Below are 16,957 nucleotides of genomic sequence, written 5' to 3' on the forward strand. Positions count from 1 at the left end.
TCGGTACCAATTTGAAATGCACCCTAATGCTTGGGGAGGGTTCATACTTTTTATGTACTAGAACCCCATAAAGTTACAACCATGCTAGAAAAGATTTGAATCATTTGAGGCAAAACTAGAAAAGCACGCTCCCTTCTTTTCTGAATTTGTCACCAAGAATTTTATTGATCCATTATAATTTACAAAAGTTTCTAAATCGACTATGTTTTCTTTCCTTATCTTTAACATATGAAACCATTTTGTGCCAGTGTGATCACATTTCCAAAACCTATAAGATTTGACAATATAATATGACTCTATACAATATATACTATGAATAATTAGGGCCAGCTTCTAAAATCATCTGTTCTTCTTCTTCCCTGCAAGAATTGGTTGGATCTGTAAGTGCCTGTTGAACGCCTCGTTGAACAGGAAACGAGTCTGGAATGCTGATATAATCGGAAGCCATGAAAAGACCGCGATAGGTGCAAAGAGAGCAACACCCATTCCGTAGTCATAAGTCTTGGCGAGTACTCTGGTGAATTCCCAGAATCCAGTATTCTCTATCAGGGGCCTCACAGCTTGTGCAAACTGAACCAACAAAGTTATCAGCGAAAAAGAACTAATGCAGACCGAAAGGAAAAGGATCTGTGTCATCGTAAACTTACCAATATCAAACCCCAGCCTGTCGGAAAAAATGCTAGACAGCAGACGACTAAGTCCTTCCAGGAGAGTTTGCATATAAAATAGAGAGCAAGTATGACAGCAAGAACACCCAAGAAGAGGAATGCCTTGAACAGCCTAAACACGAGGTGATAATTAGCGCTGAACTGTTTCCTTCCGAGATTCACTGCCTGCGAAGAATGATGAGGTGATCGTGTTAGTGACTCATGCAAAAAGCTATACAAGGGAACCGACGATCTATTTTTTCATGTAACCTATGATCAATTTGAAGAAAGCACTCGATATTAGACACACATGTTCATTGCTACTGCATTAGGTCAGAAAATTTCTGAAATTAATTGGTCACAAAAAGAATGAAGGCAAGTAGATAATTTGAGTAAATGTCAAACGAAAAGACATTCCGAAATCCAGATTTCTCAGACAAAAAGAAAAGAGAAGGGACCAAACAGATTTTTTTCTTCGTTGGCATCTTAGATATAAGCATAGTTTCTAATAGAAGGAGATTATAAGGTTTACCTTTACTAACAAGAAAACTGCGAGGATCACAATCCATGAAAGCAAATATACGAGAAAATTCATGCTATTCTGGGAGATGTCAAGGTGGTAGACCAGACCATACTGATACAGGAAAAACCGAACGGAAAGGAGTATTTCAAGCAACCTAGAAGTCATCCCTGAACGGCGAAGATGGTCTTGCTCATCCATCCACCAAGACTGCCAACTTTTGTCTTGTTGAACTCCAATACCACCCTGCTGCCTGATCCACTTGTTCCAATCTTTCCAGTCGTCTACTATCTTCTCCCAACTGAATCCGGAGGGATTAAAAAGAAATGGAGCAAACAACCAAGTGATTGACATGAACCAAATCGAATAAGTGATTAATACATACGCCATGCTGCTCTGATAAGACCGCCTAAATAAATCGTAAACAATCAACAGGAGCAACAACTCGAATCCTTTCACAAAGTGGCTTCTTGAATATGACCTGTAGTTCTCAGTGAAGCTAGTATGGAACACAACCACCTTACGCCCAGTGGGTCTGTATTTAGCACCACCATGCAGAATTGTTCGGCCATAATAATGTATCTTCGTGCCGAAGGAGAAGGTGAAGAAAACAGAAGCCAGCTGCAACTGCATCAGGACAAAATCTTTGAATGCGTTAAGGAAACCCTTCTCTAGCCCAATTTCCATCACCATTGGTAATCCTGTTAGTAGGCCTAGCTGTATAAATGACTGCGATGCAAGAGCCGTTTCCAAGGATTGTATGTTCTGCAGTCTCGCTTCAACTATAATCACTCTTTCCAAGCCACTGAGGACAAGGTATAACTGTCCGTAAAGGAAGACGTATATTCCAATAACTGACATCTGAGAAGTTTTATAGCAGAATTTTAGATTAATCACTTCAAACAGAAATAAATAAGCAAGAACAAATTGTTTGGGGGTTCAAACGAATTACCAGGCTACTAAAGTAAAACCCAATGGTTGTGAAATAACATGATAGCATCCGGAAGAAATCAAACTGGCGTCCAAGGTGGTATATGTCACGGCTTATAGTCTGTTCACTGTTTCCGTTAGCAACCTTAGCTTCGAACTTTGATATCTGGTTCAGACTTACATCACGCCCCTTGCCAACTTGCATGTACTCGTGATAAGTTATACATCCGCGTCGTAAAGTGCAGTTAAATCCTACATGATATCTTATGTAAGCAGCTTGAAGAAATATCAACAATATAGGAATGTGATTTTTAACATCACTAAATCTTACCAGCAAAAACATCCTCGCTTAGGTTAATTGTTTTTGATGCTTTGCTTATGCCGCCTCTTGTGATGTGAAATAGTCTGTCAAATACATCGGGATGTCCATAATGGAACCGTACTCTGTTTATCGAGAACAGGAATGAGAATGTATAAGTATAGCGCACAACAGATACAGAAGCAAGCGCACGTGTGTTCGATGTCATTAAAAAATGAGCTTAGGAAATAAGATATCTGTTACTTGAGGGGATTAGCAAGAAGCCTTTGACCAATGGTGACGAAGCTTGTCTCTTGATACGACATGAACCAAGCAAGAGAAGAAACACTGCAAGAAAAGAAAAAAAAAAGAATCGACTTAACAGTTCAAGAATGTCTGAATAACATATTAGTTTATAAAAACTCAGGTGAAATACATTTGCTAGTGATGCATTTCACATCTCATATGATGTCAAAATCGAAGTTTAGGGGATTAGAGGAGCTGACCTTCCTGTAAATATGTGTTCCCTCAAACCAAGTAGCGTAGGAGGTCTCCGTCCTTGGTTCTGAAGAAATTCTTGCAGAACGTTTCTCATTTTGAATGCTTCTTCCAGATAACTATCCTATAAAGGCAGATAGTATAAGAGAAACAAACAAGAAAATGACTAATCCTTAGGTACTGGACAAGGAACCTACTTGGTTCATATCAATAGTCTGGAGAGCTTCACCACGAGTGAAAATTATCCCGTGATTCTGGTTTTCGGGCTTCCCTTCTCCAATAGTTGGTGGACCAGGAAGCTTTATGCGATATATTTCCTATGAATGATCACAGCACATATGATGAAAGAAAACTTGGGGACGATGCATTGAACGGTTGATATGATAAAAACTAATTTGAACTTTACTTAAATTGCTTGACATGAATATCCAATTTGGCATACTAATCCATATAATTTTTGTACATACCTGATCAAAATCATTGACAGCTTTAACCAATACAGAAGAATAAACTTTCTGAGGCTTTTTTCCACGTATCTCTTCTTTCTCCTCAACGTAAGCAACGCGGAGAGATGGGTGTCTTCAAGAAAAAATTTCTAGAGTCATATGACTTCTAAAATTTTACTGTAAAAGTTCCGTACATCTGCAATAATTTTTTTTCTTTCCCAGGTAGCAGATTACCTTTTCATCAAGTCAATAATGTCTTTTGCACGTGGATCTCCAGAAGCTTTTTGTGATCCAAACAATTGACAAGTAAGTACATATGTGAATTTCATGTCTGCTAATGCATCTAGCTGAGCAGATAACAGGTGATTTCTACTTTCAACGGCGTCATAACCTTCAAGAATATCTGGAAGAAGAGAATAGGCCAGATGGCATACAAGTGCTTACTGAAATCGTCTAATAAAAAACTACAATGAGATTTGCATCAGAGATTCAGAATACAAACCTTCATCTTCAGCCACGTCGAGGAATGCTTGTAATTTTAAGGCTTCTCTATAGTACATCATTCCTCGAACTGTTACAACCATATACATCAAAAAGGAGGTTATTAAAATGATCAACTGATCTGATGGATTTAGATTATGTCAGATCTTATATTCACCTGTTCTGCTTAGCGTTTGGCCCCGGTAGGAAGCCCAATTCCTAAGCTCTTCCTCCTTGCTTTCCTCTTTCAATCCATCCAAGTTTTCACAACCCATGCGCTCCAAGAAGTTTTTCCACTCATCTGAGAAATATGAGAGGCAATTGTTCAGAGATGAACCTAAACGGATAGCCTACAACGTAACGAATATATTCACTATCTCAGTACCTGGAAATATCTTTTGCATGTAAAAGATGATGGAGACCTCTCGTTGGCTCGAATGAAGCTCCTTCATTGAAAAATTAATATCCTCCATGAAGTGTGGTGTCATAACACTATCAACAAAAAGTCGGTCAGATACAGATGATGGGATTGCAGTTGTTTTTATGTATAAAAAATCAGCTTCTTCATAACTGGAAAATTTACGATTTTCCTTTCGACTCCAATTGTTTGTTAATTTGAAATGTCACCATCAAGATGTTCCTATGATGATCTAAATACATGGCAGAATTAAAGAAAAAAATGCATAGAAAAACCTATGAGAAAATAACAGTTAAGAGGAGAAAACAGACCAGAAAGGCAGCATATTGCAGACTTTGGGTGCGCCGGGCATGTTCATAAAGAGAGAAGTGGCAAAGAATGATATGCGTCTTCGAGCCTCCAAGTTAGTTGGAATGTCCAATGCTGTATCCTTGACAGTAAGTAACAGATGGAAACGCTTGATCTGCACTTGAAACAGTTGGTTAAACTAATGAAACTTAAGAAGGAAAATCGTAACGAAAACATCAACAAAGATGAGAAGGAGGTAAGGAATATCACCTGCTCAATCAGAGAAGCACTGTCGTCTGGCAAAGGGAAATGGATGGAGTTCTTGTCATCAGCAGATCCAAATAATTCTGGTTCAATAGTTCTCTTAAAATCAACAAAGTCCACGTCGATTTGTTGGAATGAATTCAGCAAATCCAGTATCCTGCAGGATTACATGAATATCTGTTAAGTGCACAAAATGAATTGAATCTTCAAAATGAAACAAAGTTTTATACGCCAAACCTGGAGCCATTAGTCATCATATCGTTGGTTACAAGCTCAAATATATCTTGAAGAATCTTCACAACTTTACTGTGATGCTCTTCGTTTCCCTCAACCTTAAAAGATTTCATATCAAAGATTAGAATGACTTAAAGTCAGGGTTTTTAAAAGTGATCGGCAATGGTTTAATGGCTTTGCAGGAATTGGAATAACCACCAGAAGTTCAATCAACTCGATACATTTGGCGAGAAGATGTGGAAGTTCAGTCATCCTTAAATCCTCAAGAAGACTTGACCTTGCGATGCTTTCTTCAATTTCAGTCAGCACGGCAGATACAATACTGATAAAAATTCAGAAAAACGATATACATTATAAGTGGGAATAGGAACTCTCACGAATCTCCATTATGTTTTCTTTCAAGAGGTTAAAAAAGGAGAGAAAACACACTGCCACACGCGTGCACATACACACGCACTCATAAACATAGATTTCAGATGATGTCTCTACCTTTTTTCAAGATCACCAACAATGAGGATTTCGAGGATGTACTTCAAGGATTCGTAGCACTCCTTCACAGCACAGTACATGTACTCGTCTTTTTTGATTTTTCTGATAAGAATCTCATCCTTCCCGACAAAATCCTTTGCGATACTCAGCGCTGTTGAAAACTATTATGTACAGGAGAGATGTCTATAAGTGAACCAAAATAGTAAAGAAAGATACGATGATACGATTTAAAGGTTTTGAATGTAGAAGATACCTTATTCGCAAGAAGGAAAACAGGCCAACGAACTATGCCAGAAAATAGTTCTGATGACATAGGCATACTCATCAAATCCAACTCCCTATTTTAGAAAATAAACTTGTAAGGCACCTTCTGTTAAGCTTTGCTGAAAAACACACGCCTGTGCCAAGTTAAATCACCTGTTGTTTATCAAGTCCTCCGTTCGAAAGCTATTGATAATTTGGTTCCAAACTAATACAAACTTTGCAAGGCCATTGTTTTCAATCTTTGAGACCTGAGAATACGAGATTGAGTTAGCAAGAGATTTTTCAAGAAATGTGATCGATAGAACAATTAAAACCTCGTACCTTTTTGAATTTATTGTGAAAGAAACCGTTTTTTCTCTTTTGATCATTTCTTGATGAGGGTGGGATAAGGGAAACATTGAATGCAGAAGGCAAAGTGTGAAACCGACTTCTCAACATCCCCAACGTCCGAATCTATAGTACAGAAGAGGAGTAAGATAGGTAACAAAATGTTTTCGGAGGGAAGAAAATTAAAAAACACAGCTTACCTCACCAAGGTGGTGCAATATGCCATAGACTCCACCAAAGATTGTGCAGTAAACAGAATACCATATCTGAGTGTCCATAAAATACACCTTATAAGAAGAAAACAGAAATAACCACACGTGAGTTTCGGGTATATCAGCATCAATATGCATATCGTTATGATGCTAATGAGCTGCCAACCTATTAAATTGCACTTCTATCATCTGAAAAGACAGAAGATTGAACATCAAACGGAACTACTTTAGATACTTTAAACAAAACTCACAACTACGATTGGAGCCCATACAGCAACAATTACACCGGCATTACTCTGAACTGCAATAGGACAAATTCTTTAGTATAATCGAAAATCTTCAACTCCCTATACTCACTATGTAAAAAAATATGGTATTTACCTGTCGGAAAAAGCTCGTGCCACTCATAATGTTTCACACTAAGTTTAATGATCCGTTTCGTTGGTTCTATGAGCGGTTTTATCTGCATTGTTCCATAGGCCATTGCAAGCAAATAAACGTTCAGAAAATTATGTACAAAAACACATCGTCAAAAAGAATCTAAAACTCAAAGAAGATACTTCAGTTTCGAACAGAGAAGGAAACCTCATTTCCCAATGATACCTACTGAACTTTGTGAATCCAATTACTAGAACTAGCTATATCAAGAGACTGGCATTAATATTGATACAACCACATTTTCCAGATATTTGACTTTTCGAAACTAATGTTTTTCATATTATTTGGCTATCTTTTGAAAACCATTTCCTTTGAATAAGTGAATATATTTATCGTCGCCTAAACTTTCTTGAAAGATTAATTACAGTCCTTTAGGATAACAGATGCAGTGATGGTAGAACCCACCTCGAAGAAGTAGCTGAAAGAAAATTTGCTCAGTAGTACTAGCACCCAAAACACTGTATACCTAAGTAATAAGAAAGACATCATATTAGGGCACAATGTATAAAAGCAAAGGTACGTAACAAAAATTTATCATAGGGTTTCGTATATACTTCAAAACTGAAAGCTGGCTTTCTTGCATCCCACGACCAATATATAATCCAGACTGCACGATCAGAACAAAATTTTCAATATATATCGACAATGTCCAAAACCAAAATTCAATCTGAGAGTTGCATAAGATAAACCTACCTGTGTCCACCAAGACAAAATAGTGCACATTCGGTAATTTGAGATCTCGATGTATTTGCGAATAGAAGGAACCAAAAACAGCACCATCTCAACCCCGTTAGTCATCAAATAAATTGCAACTGCAACCATATAGGAGGAGAAACACCACTCCTGAAGCCAGCTTCCATATCGTGCAGGATAACAAGTATATTTTCTTCTGGAATTTCCATAATAAACAGGAAGAACTATAGTCCATATCGCTGCAACAACCAGCTTCATAACATGTCTTACTTTTCCAGAGAATTCCATTGTTTGTCTGGCTTTCCATGTAAATACAATGTCGAGCATTGCTGCAACCCCAACCCTCTATTAGGTTAAGAAATTCCCCAAAACGAAATGGAAAAATAACGAGCACATAAACGACATTCTAGTCATTCTACTTAGCCTATTGTTCAGTACAGTGATTGTAATAAAAATTATACCTCGTAAGAGTTTAAGAAACGCAGATGTGACAAATACGCTCATGACATCCTCGAATATAACCTTGTCAAACAGTTGAAGTGGAGATTCCAATTCATGGCATGCCATAATTATCAATGCCTACAAAGCAAAAGGAACCATTAAGCACACGGGAATCATTGTCAGAAGGTGCTTGGTAAAGCATTCAGACTGAAAAAATGTTCACCTGAAGTGAAAGAATTAAAAAGCTCCACATTCTGTCAAAGCTTCTAAAAATTTGCCAAAATGAACGGACTTCTACAAAATTTGTTTTCCCTAACCATTGGGGCTCGCGATCTTCTTCTTTATTAGTAGCCTGTGACAAAAGAAAACATGTGAGACATGAACAAGAATTATCAAATTATGGATCTGTTAATTCATTAACTGCAATCCTGAACAGAGAGCAGTAATATGATTGTGATATAATATACCCCCACTTCCACTTCCTCCCCGTCTTCCCTCCTTTCTTCTACAGAACCAGTGGATTCTGAAGCCTTCTTGGGTTTTGGTTTCTTTGAAGGTTGAGTGCAGAAGAAATCATGGTCTAGACGCATGGGCCAACCTATTTCGAAACAATCAGGAGACCTGCAAAAGAAGGGCAGATTTACAGCCTCGCGACTCATGATTCTAACTCGGTGGGAGACAAATTTGGATCAAATGCAGCAGTATTAACATATATATATATGGAAATAGATAGAAGATCAAGTTCAGTTCTAACCAAAAATACTCATTCAGATCATCATAGTTTCTCCACATGGCATGGTCAGTTGTCCCACCTTTGCTTTTCTTGGCTTCCTTCAGTTTCATTAGACCAAAAATGAATAACTACAGAACGGGCTCAACTGAAAAATTAGGGTGCATTCACAAAGTACCTCGCTTATAACCGTGTATATGGGGGTAACTATATTGTTGAGGAAAGACTCGGGCTGGCCTCCATAAGCTGGCATGACTTTCTCCCATGTTGTCAAGCTAACAGCACCAGTTAGCATACCATGTAACTCATATGCCATCTTCAAGAAAACAAGAAAATAATAAGTGACAGTTATACTACGGAAAAGAATTCATCAAGTGAAATAAATGTCAAGACTCGAGATGTATTTGAATGGGAAATAAGAACATGAAATTAGATTCAGTCATATGGAGCTACTAAATCGAAAGAGACAGTAAACTTACATGGTGAAAAATATAACATAGACACTCTGGCATGAATCGCAGATTTGCAGCCTCCCCCCAGATAAGAAGGTAAAGCGCTAGATATAAAAGTTTATACTGTTGTGCTTCTTGTTTCACATAAGGCAACCTACACCCGTAAACAATGTAACTTATAGTAAGGAGTCATGTACACAAGTTTAAGAACTTCAAATTGGTGAAACAGAAGCAATCACAAAAGAGCAGGAAATTTCAGTGTGTCTTTTGACGTAGGTGGAAAGCAGATAATTTAATCTTACCGGATGTTGCTTTTCCTACCAAAAAATTTGCACCAGTTTGTATAATTTTTAAAAAATTTGCGCATTAACTCATCCACTGCACCATCTTCTAACTGGTATCATAAGAATAAGAATGGCACAAAAAGTGAAAAAAACAGAAGAAATATAGTGTTAAACCAAGACGTATAAACTCTGACGACAGAAGAACCTTTGAGACAGATGCCGGCTTATGAGTTTTTCGTATGTGAATGTTAGCAAGGAGTAGAAGTAGATGTTCCCTCTGATTGGTGACATTTCCCTCCTGACATAAGATATCATATGAATCAAATTTATGAAAGGAAGATTCACAGAACAGAGAAAACTATGTCGTGCATGTCTAACTGGCCAAGTAGAAGGGGGTAGGCCTGGTAGTGGGGAGAAAATTAAATAGAAACTTTGGAAGAGATTACCTGAAATCCAAAGCAGTACTGAAGAAAATCAAACATATCAATGAAATCCCCATGTTTCTGAAAATCATTGGCCGAAGGTATACCACGAATATTGCGAATAGCAGCTAGTGCAGCCTTAATCTGTATCATTTCGTTAGATTATTAGCATTCTCGACCAAATTTACAATTTCATAGGACCTGCACTATCATATACTGATATGACCACTTGGATCATTCTACATAAGTAAAAGTTCCGGAAAAGAAATAGAACTTTTATCTAACATACAAAATCATACCTCAGGTAGTTGCATAATTGCTTGCTGAATACCTCCATGATCGAGTGGTAGAATATTATATGGCACGAAGAGATCATTAGATTTTTTCTGGATGCGACCTCTATTAGCAAGTGCCTACGGGATAATATATATAAATCAAACGGAAACATAAGACATACGCATTTCAGGTATAAAAGAAAAGAACAAAAGCATCACTTTTATGATCATATAAAATGTGCCTACAAGAAGAATACAGAAAAACAAAATCGAAACAGAAAGGGGAAAATACCTGAGGGTTTGTATTTGAAACTCTCTTTAGAACTTCAAACAAAACAGAGCCGATTCTACGTGCATTTATCAACTGCTCTCTGTGTCTGATTCAGATCAATTGCCACAAATGAATTGTGCTTAGCAGACAAAACTATTTGATACTTTTAGTTTATTAGAAACCAAGTTGAATATCCCGAAACATACATATGCATATAATGTACGTGTGGATGTATTTACCTATTCTCCAAATGAAACGCTCTATCATGTTTAATGATGTACTCTTTGTGAGCATGATAGACACGTCTCAGCTCACGTATATCGCTCTCTTCCTTCCGTTTGCTTATTGTAGTTTCTTCATCCTGTAAACCATAAAAAACAAGAAAAAAATGTCAAAATTGTGAAAGATTATATTCCACCCCAGAAGAAATCAACTTTTTTGCTTCCACAAATACTGGTAGAATCAAGAAGTTTACATACACAGGAAAAACACAGTATATACTTCCAACTGAAACACAGAAACGCCAGAGAAGGGAACTATCTTCGACCTAATCCTACTCCATACATGAAAGTTATGCAATTTCCCTGTTAGCAGTTGCATATTTTTGTATACTATACTTTGATATGTATAACTACCTGTTCAAGTCGCTGGAGAAGGGAAGTTTTGAATTGTCGAACACCCCGACCAGTGGAATTGCGGTCCATGTTATGTGCTATTTCAAAGGCATGAAAGCGGCCTGCTCCATAAAAATCACTCAGACAAAGCTACTGGTTCGTGAATAAATTTTAACTCACAACGAAACCACTTATAACATCGAATTCTGCTATCCTTGAGAAAAGATTCAAACGTATCTTCCAAAAGCAAATTGAAATTCAAGGAAAAGAAGAGGGAAAGCATTTTTTTTTCAAAATAATCTCAAACGTCATTACATCAACCATTTTTCGTATCATCTATCGAAATTCCAACTTACTAATTGATTTACCCCTTTAAAATTCTAAATTGAGGTGAACAGATTGAATTTCTGCAACCTTAAGTATAAATATTTGAGAGTCAAAAGAACAAAAATTACAACTCAACTTCATGTTACAAAACTATTATCAGTTTTCTAATGTTGATTTGACTTACTTGCTAATCAAGAAAACCTCCAAATTTATCAAAAAATCTCTCACCCCTTTGTAACTGACACCTTATAAAACAAACCAAAAAGAAAAAAACAAAACAAAACTTAACAACTCACACAGATAAGCAATACGGGGCTCCTCGATTTCGATCAAGTTTGCAACACGCAGAAACCTCTGGATTTCAGAAGCCAGAGTAGCAGGCAATCTCTCGCTCTCAAAGGGTTCAGGAACATGATTGTGATAACTTGTAGAGCCCATAGTAATGGCCCGTGTAACGGGCCCTTGCGGCTCTTCCAGGTCGCCTTCATAGATAGGCTCTGCAAGCACAATCTCAGACATTGCTGGGAGCTCAACAGGAATGGTGGGATTGTGAACAAGGGAGAATCTGACACGGGTTCATAGTATATAAGTGGGATCTTCTGCATGAGTTGTTTGCTTAATGTGGTCAGATTTGGCTAGTGAGAAGTGCCTTTTGCTTTATACAGTGTGATTAGCAAAGAGGATTTGTTATCTTTTTTGCTTTTGCTTTTGGAGCTGTGTTTTGCTTTCTCTTTTGAGAGAGGGAACTACATGAATTTCTTCGTTTGGAAGTTTGTCATGAGCAGTTTCCTTCACTTTATAGTTTATGGGTAAAGAGCCAAGGGGGTTGTGAAATGATTGCGCGTTTCTCCCACGAGTGAACGAATCCAAGCCCAATTCGTATATTCTTGTATCTTATACATTACGTACATATATTAAAAAAAAAACCTTCTACATCAGAGAAAAATGAAAAATCTATTGAATGTTTATTAGATAAATACTAAAATTTTACATAATAGCCAAAGTGTGATGGAGATGGCACTCATTGCCTTATTCGCCCAATTGACGGGTTATTATTGTATTAATGAGGTGAACTTGCTTTCACGATAGACCGGGTGGATGAGAAGTGAGAAGAGGAAAAGAGAACGTAAATTTAAGTTTATTTGATGAGGGTCTACTTGAAAGAATAAATGACTGAGGGGGAGAATTCTAAAATTTTGTTAGGTAGGAAGATATAAAAGTTGGATGCGACTAGCTCCCTAATTTTGTTTCAGAAAGTTTCCAATGACACACGTACTCAAATGTCATGTCTAGTATTTTAGTAATCATGATTGAAAGGGCTTCTACATCTCAAATTTGGACCGAGATGAGCAAATGTTCATGTGTTGTGTTTTTAATATTAGGAGTAATACAGACATAATTAGTTTAGCTAAATTAATTAGAGTTAATGTTGTATTTTCTGCACTAAAATTTAAATCTTCCTCCTTATAATTTAAAAGGAAGAATCTACTACACTATGTAAAGAGTTTTACCATTATTTTCATCCACAATCTTTTGAATATACATACAAACCATACAAAGGCCCAATAATATATATGTACCCACTAACAAAATATGGGATTTACATCAACTAGTATAAGTATGTGCATATTTTCAATTGTAGCATTCCATTATGGTTAGCTAATATAATATGGTCTCAAATCAGAGAAATTTTTCATTGTGACGAGAACATGAGTGATACATAACGTGTTTTTATATAAGTGGTGAGAAATTGTATTTTTTAAGTTATTAACTTTTTAGCACATATATTCTACCATTGGTATAATAACATGTGGTGCACCACCCCGTGTTCCAGTCACACTGAAAAATCTCTCCTCAAATCGGTCTTCTAGCATTAGAGTCGTCTGTGACATTTTATGGGCTCTGTGCAAATTAAATAAAAAGGTCCTCCTAATTAAAAATAATAATTGTTTTGACAATACATTCATACATAATTCATCATTCAACTTTCAAACTTAATCGAAATCAGTATCTCACTCTTATGAATTGCATAATCTCCAATTGCCATGAAATTAAGATATAGGACTCATCCATGAAAAAGGGAGCACGACTGAAAGAGAGATACAGAAATACGTTTGTATTCATCATATGATTATGATTTTTCTTTTAATCAAAAACTTTTTATTAAAATACTTATATTCATATGTAATATACATGAGGATGAAATTTTTTTAAGGCTCTCATAAATTCAGGCCTATGCCATTGCACGTTTTGCACACCCAACTCCGCTAGTGTCTAGGGTTACTCATATGCAATCATCTCAAGAAGGCTACTATAGTAGGAAAAAGAATCATATTTAAGGGTAGATTCGTTATTCAAATGAAAATCATGTTCTAAATTACTCTGTTCATTAAGCATCTATCAAAAGTAGTACATATTTTTATTTTAAATTGTAAAGTGTGAGTGCTTCAATTTCTTTACAAATTTATTAATATAATATTAATGATGAAAGTCATCAGTCATAGCATTGTTTCTAACTTTAGAATTAGTTGTCTTCCAACAACAGGAAGGCTGGCTAATCAAACAGAAAACAAGACAAGAAACAACCATACGTACCTAAAAAGCTATCAAAAGTTGAAGGGTTAAGAAATGCAAAGGCATGAAATAATGTAAACAACTATGCATGTCTATAATTTGAAGGTCAAAGAGCAAACTTTAAGAGAACCAAGTTTCTACAGACTTTTTCATTGCCGTAAGATATCAAAAGACCATCGCTGATGCCTATGGCGGGCATGTTCGTGGTTGGTTGAATCGACACCTGGTTGGCCATGCCAGTAACCACCAAAAGGAATTTTACACTGTTCTTTCTGTGCAACTAATATATTGACACAAAAAATACTAATAACAGCAGCTACTGAAAATTCTTCTAGAAGTTGGAGCCTCCCAACGCACTGGACTTACTGAACAGAGCCATTGTATTCCTAGTATCACATCACGGCCTCCCAGAGGAAGAGAGTAAGGTCTATCTCACAGTCATATTGCCCGACCCTAATATCGCCTGACCCTCATGGGAGTACTCTTACAACTGTTGGAATTTTTTTAGATCGACGGTCCAGGGGGCTCCACTCTAACGACACTGATACTGTCCCCAACTTTAATATCTGCCCAATCCGTCAGGTGTAGGTTTTTCCACAAAAGACCTCAGTATTAGTTAGAGTAGAGTAATCATATTTAAAGCCATTCTTGTTGACTTTCCCTGCCTGGAACTGCCAACAACAACAGGCTTGGCCCCTAACCTTGCCTCCATCAGCAATCATTACCTCAAATGGTTTAGTATTGTGCAACTGCCACCCTAATTTTTTGACCGGTCTAAAGTCAATTAAATTATGAGCGCTACCTAAATCAAGTAGAATCCTCACAGGTTGATTCCTAACTAGACCATCCACCTCCTTAGTTTGCACTTTTGGATTGGCATTAGTGTCCTAGAAAGCACATTCACTGATTGTCATTTGATGCATCTTAACCTGCAATTCCTCTTCAATTTTACCCTCATCTTCTTTGTTCGATACGACTTCCAACATTAGCAACTGATTGTCGTTACACTTATGTCCCCTAGCCCATTTTTCATCATAGAACCAGCATTCCTTTTTTTCTTTCTTGCTTTGCAATTCAGCAGGAACCAATTTTTTTAATGGAAGTACACCCTGCCTAGCCCTAGAGACTGGAACATTAGGTAAGGCCAAGAGTTGAGGTTTTGCTACTGTTGTTAACTTTTGAGGAATAGGCTTAAGCTCGGCCAATTTTGTATCAATTTGCACAGCAATAGCTGTAGCCTCATGAACATTGGAAGGCCTCAACAACTTCACATCATAATTTAATTACGCTTCAAACCACCCAGAAAACAACTCTTAAGCAAAATAGAGCTTATATTACTAGTACGATTTGCCAATTTACGAAACTCCGTGATATAGTCCTTAAAAATACATGAGAATACCTATTTGGTGCAATTTGAAGCATTGTCCTCAAATTTAGATGGTTCAAACTCCCTAGAGAAAGCCTTGGTGAAATCTTTCCACCTAGAATGGATTGAAGTCGATCCATCCATCTCAAACATTTCAAGGCCTCACCATCAAGGTGAAATGACACTGTAACAACCTTTTGATGCTCGGCGGTATTGTAATAAGCAAAAAATTACTCCGCCTTGTAGATCTAGGCTAATGGATTGTCACCATCAACGAATTGAGGAAAATCAATTTGATGTTGCCATTGGTGACGAGGAAAATGACCTCTGCATAATAACTTAAATGTTTAGTAATAACATAAATGCCACATGGTACTATTTCAGTAGTGGAGTTTGTTAGTGTAGTTAGAAGGGTATTATTGTAATTAGGATATATGGCTTTATAAGGAATTGTATAGCTATCACTTTCTTAAGTTCAATTGTATACATTTTCTCCAATCAATCAATACAATCTCTCTTGTTTCTCTCTTTCATCTTCCTCTTCTTCTGTACCAATTCATCATCTTCTGCAATGTAGTTAACACCACCATCATAGATCTCACGACGAAGGATTCGGTGTGGCTCGAGATCGCAAAGTTTGGCATCATTAGCAACTATCAGAGGATGAGCATGTGCTGGTTCTAAGGAAGAATCTCCCCCACCATCATAAGATAGTTCGTGCCGGAACTGCTCAAAACACACCGCCAGTTTGGCTTCGATCGGAGAGCGAGGCTTGGATAGTCGGTGGTATCCTTCCCACTGAAGCTTCCAAAGCTGAGACTCGAGCATCCGTAGCAGTGAAACGAGTGGTGGTGGTATGACAGAGCATACACAGAAGGAAACCAGTACCTGAGTGGCTGATACGGATGATAAGGTCCGATTCGACCGTAACATAGCTAAAGCAGTTAACAATAGAGAAGTGTTTATCTTACTGCCCTGACCTTGAAGACTTGACTATAGATGGGAATAATCTTAGACATGACAATAAGAGTTATGTACAAGTGTATTCCATTTCTTTGCCTAAACCGAAGAGATTAAGAATCAGCGAGTCCTTTCATTGTTTTTTGTCTGAATGCAACTTTGTTATCGATGCCCCTAATCTTGAAAGCGTTTATCTCAAGCAAGATCATGGTTTAACGTATTACGTGGAGAATGCAAAATTTCTAGTCAAGGCCAGTATTATAAATGAAGGAAGGTCTTCCTACATCGGTCCTAAACCCTACTTTAAGTTTTTGAAGGGAATTTGCACTGTCAAGTATTTGTTTCTTGATTGGGCATGTCTTTTCAAGGTAAGCATAGCCTCACTCTTGTTCTTTTACACTATGTTTGGTAGATAAGATACTAGGTTTGAGAAATGGGATGGATGACAAAGAGTTGGACGGGTTGATGATAAAGGTGGGTTACGCTTACGGGGGAACCAAAGGTGGCTGGACACATTAACAGATGAAAAATTGTAAATAGGTTTTGAAATAAACGAATGAAAGAAAATAAAATGGAAGTTATTTAGGAGGATTTTCATCTTTCATTCTCAAAAACAAAAGCAAATAAGGAAGACTTTTCGATTTCCTTGATATACTAACTAAGAATTAGTATATCAAATTTAAGAAGATTCAAAGGCTGACATCCTCCTCATCGCCTCATTTCCGTTCTTAACAATTCTCTTGATTCTTTTACTTTCATTGTAGTTAAGTACTGATTGAAAGCCCTATCTAAGCA

The 16,957-nt window shown here is 37.1% G+C and overlaps 1 protein-coding gene across 1 annotated transcript; it reads right to left on the reverse strand.

The window, feature by feature from the left end:
* Positions 1-133: 133 nt before the first annotated feature.
* Positions 134-11,895, reverse strand: LOC103931546 (putative callose synthase 8). Its single transcript, XM_048586989.1, has 41 exons — positions 11,559-11,895; positions 10,957-11,057; positions 10,561-10,682; positions 10,343-10,427; positions 10,075-10,188; positions 9,800-9,919; positions 9,559-9,651; positions 9,372-9,463; positions 9,097-9,223; positions 8,796-8,933; positions 8,642-8,718; positions 8,355-8,508; positions 8,111-8,239; positions 7,908-8,025; positions 7,447-7,775; positions 7,308-7,360; positions 7,159-7,219; positions 6,697-6,778; positions 6,567-6,616; positions 6,304-6,390; positions 6,098-6,229; positions 5,930-6,024; positions 5,766-5,850; positions 5,513-5,673; positions 5,222-5,345; positions 5,027-5,121; positions 4,796-4,946; positions 4,549-4,700; positions 4,205-4,311; positions 3,998-4,120; positions 3,842-3,910; positions 3,574-3,742; positions 3,361-3,472; positions 3,091-3,210; positions 2,902-3,017; positions 2,660-2,743; positions 2,429-2,541; positions 2,120-2,349; positions 1,180-2,028; positions 648-833; positions 134-570 (listed from the first exon to the last, which is right to left on the reverse strand). Exons 1-41 carry the CDS (start codon positions 11,779-11,781, stop codon positions 340-342), a joined length of 5,859 nt encoding a protein of 1,952 aa, XP_048442946.1. The 5' UTR covers positions 11,782-11,895; the 3' UTR covers positions 134-339.
* Between the last annotated feature and the right edge of the window lie 5,062 nt (positions 11,896-16,957).

This window comes from the organism of the source record quoted next, unplaced genomic scaffold, assembly GCF_019419815.1.
Source record: "Pyrus x bretschneideri cultivar Hongxiangsu unplaced genomic scaffold, Pyrus_bretschneideri_v1 Contig25, whole genome shotgun sequence".
Lineage (NCBI taxonomy): Eukaryota > Viridiplantae > Streptophyta > Magnoliopsida > Rosales > Rosaceae > Pyrus > Pyrus x bretschneideri.

Excerpts from the sequence above, each read along its gene's own strand:
- LOC103931546 (XM_048586989.1), bottom strand. The coding sequence starts at position 11,781 with ATGTCTGAGATTGTGCTTGCAGAGCCTATCTATGAAGGCGACCTGGAA. Across the intron at positions 11,058-11,558 it reads GCCCCGTATTGCTTATCTGT|GCCGCTTTCATGCCTTTGAA; the intron begins GTGAGTTGTTAA and ends TTTATGGAGCAG. Across the intron at positions 3,743-3,841 it reads CGACGTGGCTGAAGATGAAG|ATATTCTTGAAGGTTATGAC; the intron begins GTTTGTATTCTG and ends CTCTTCTTCCAG.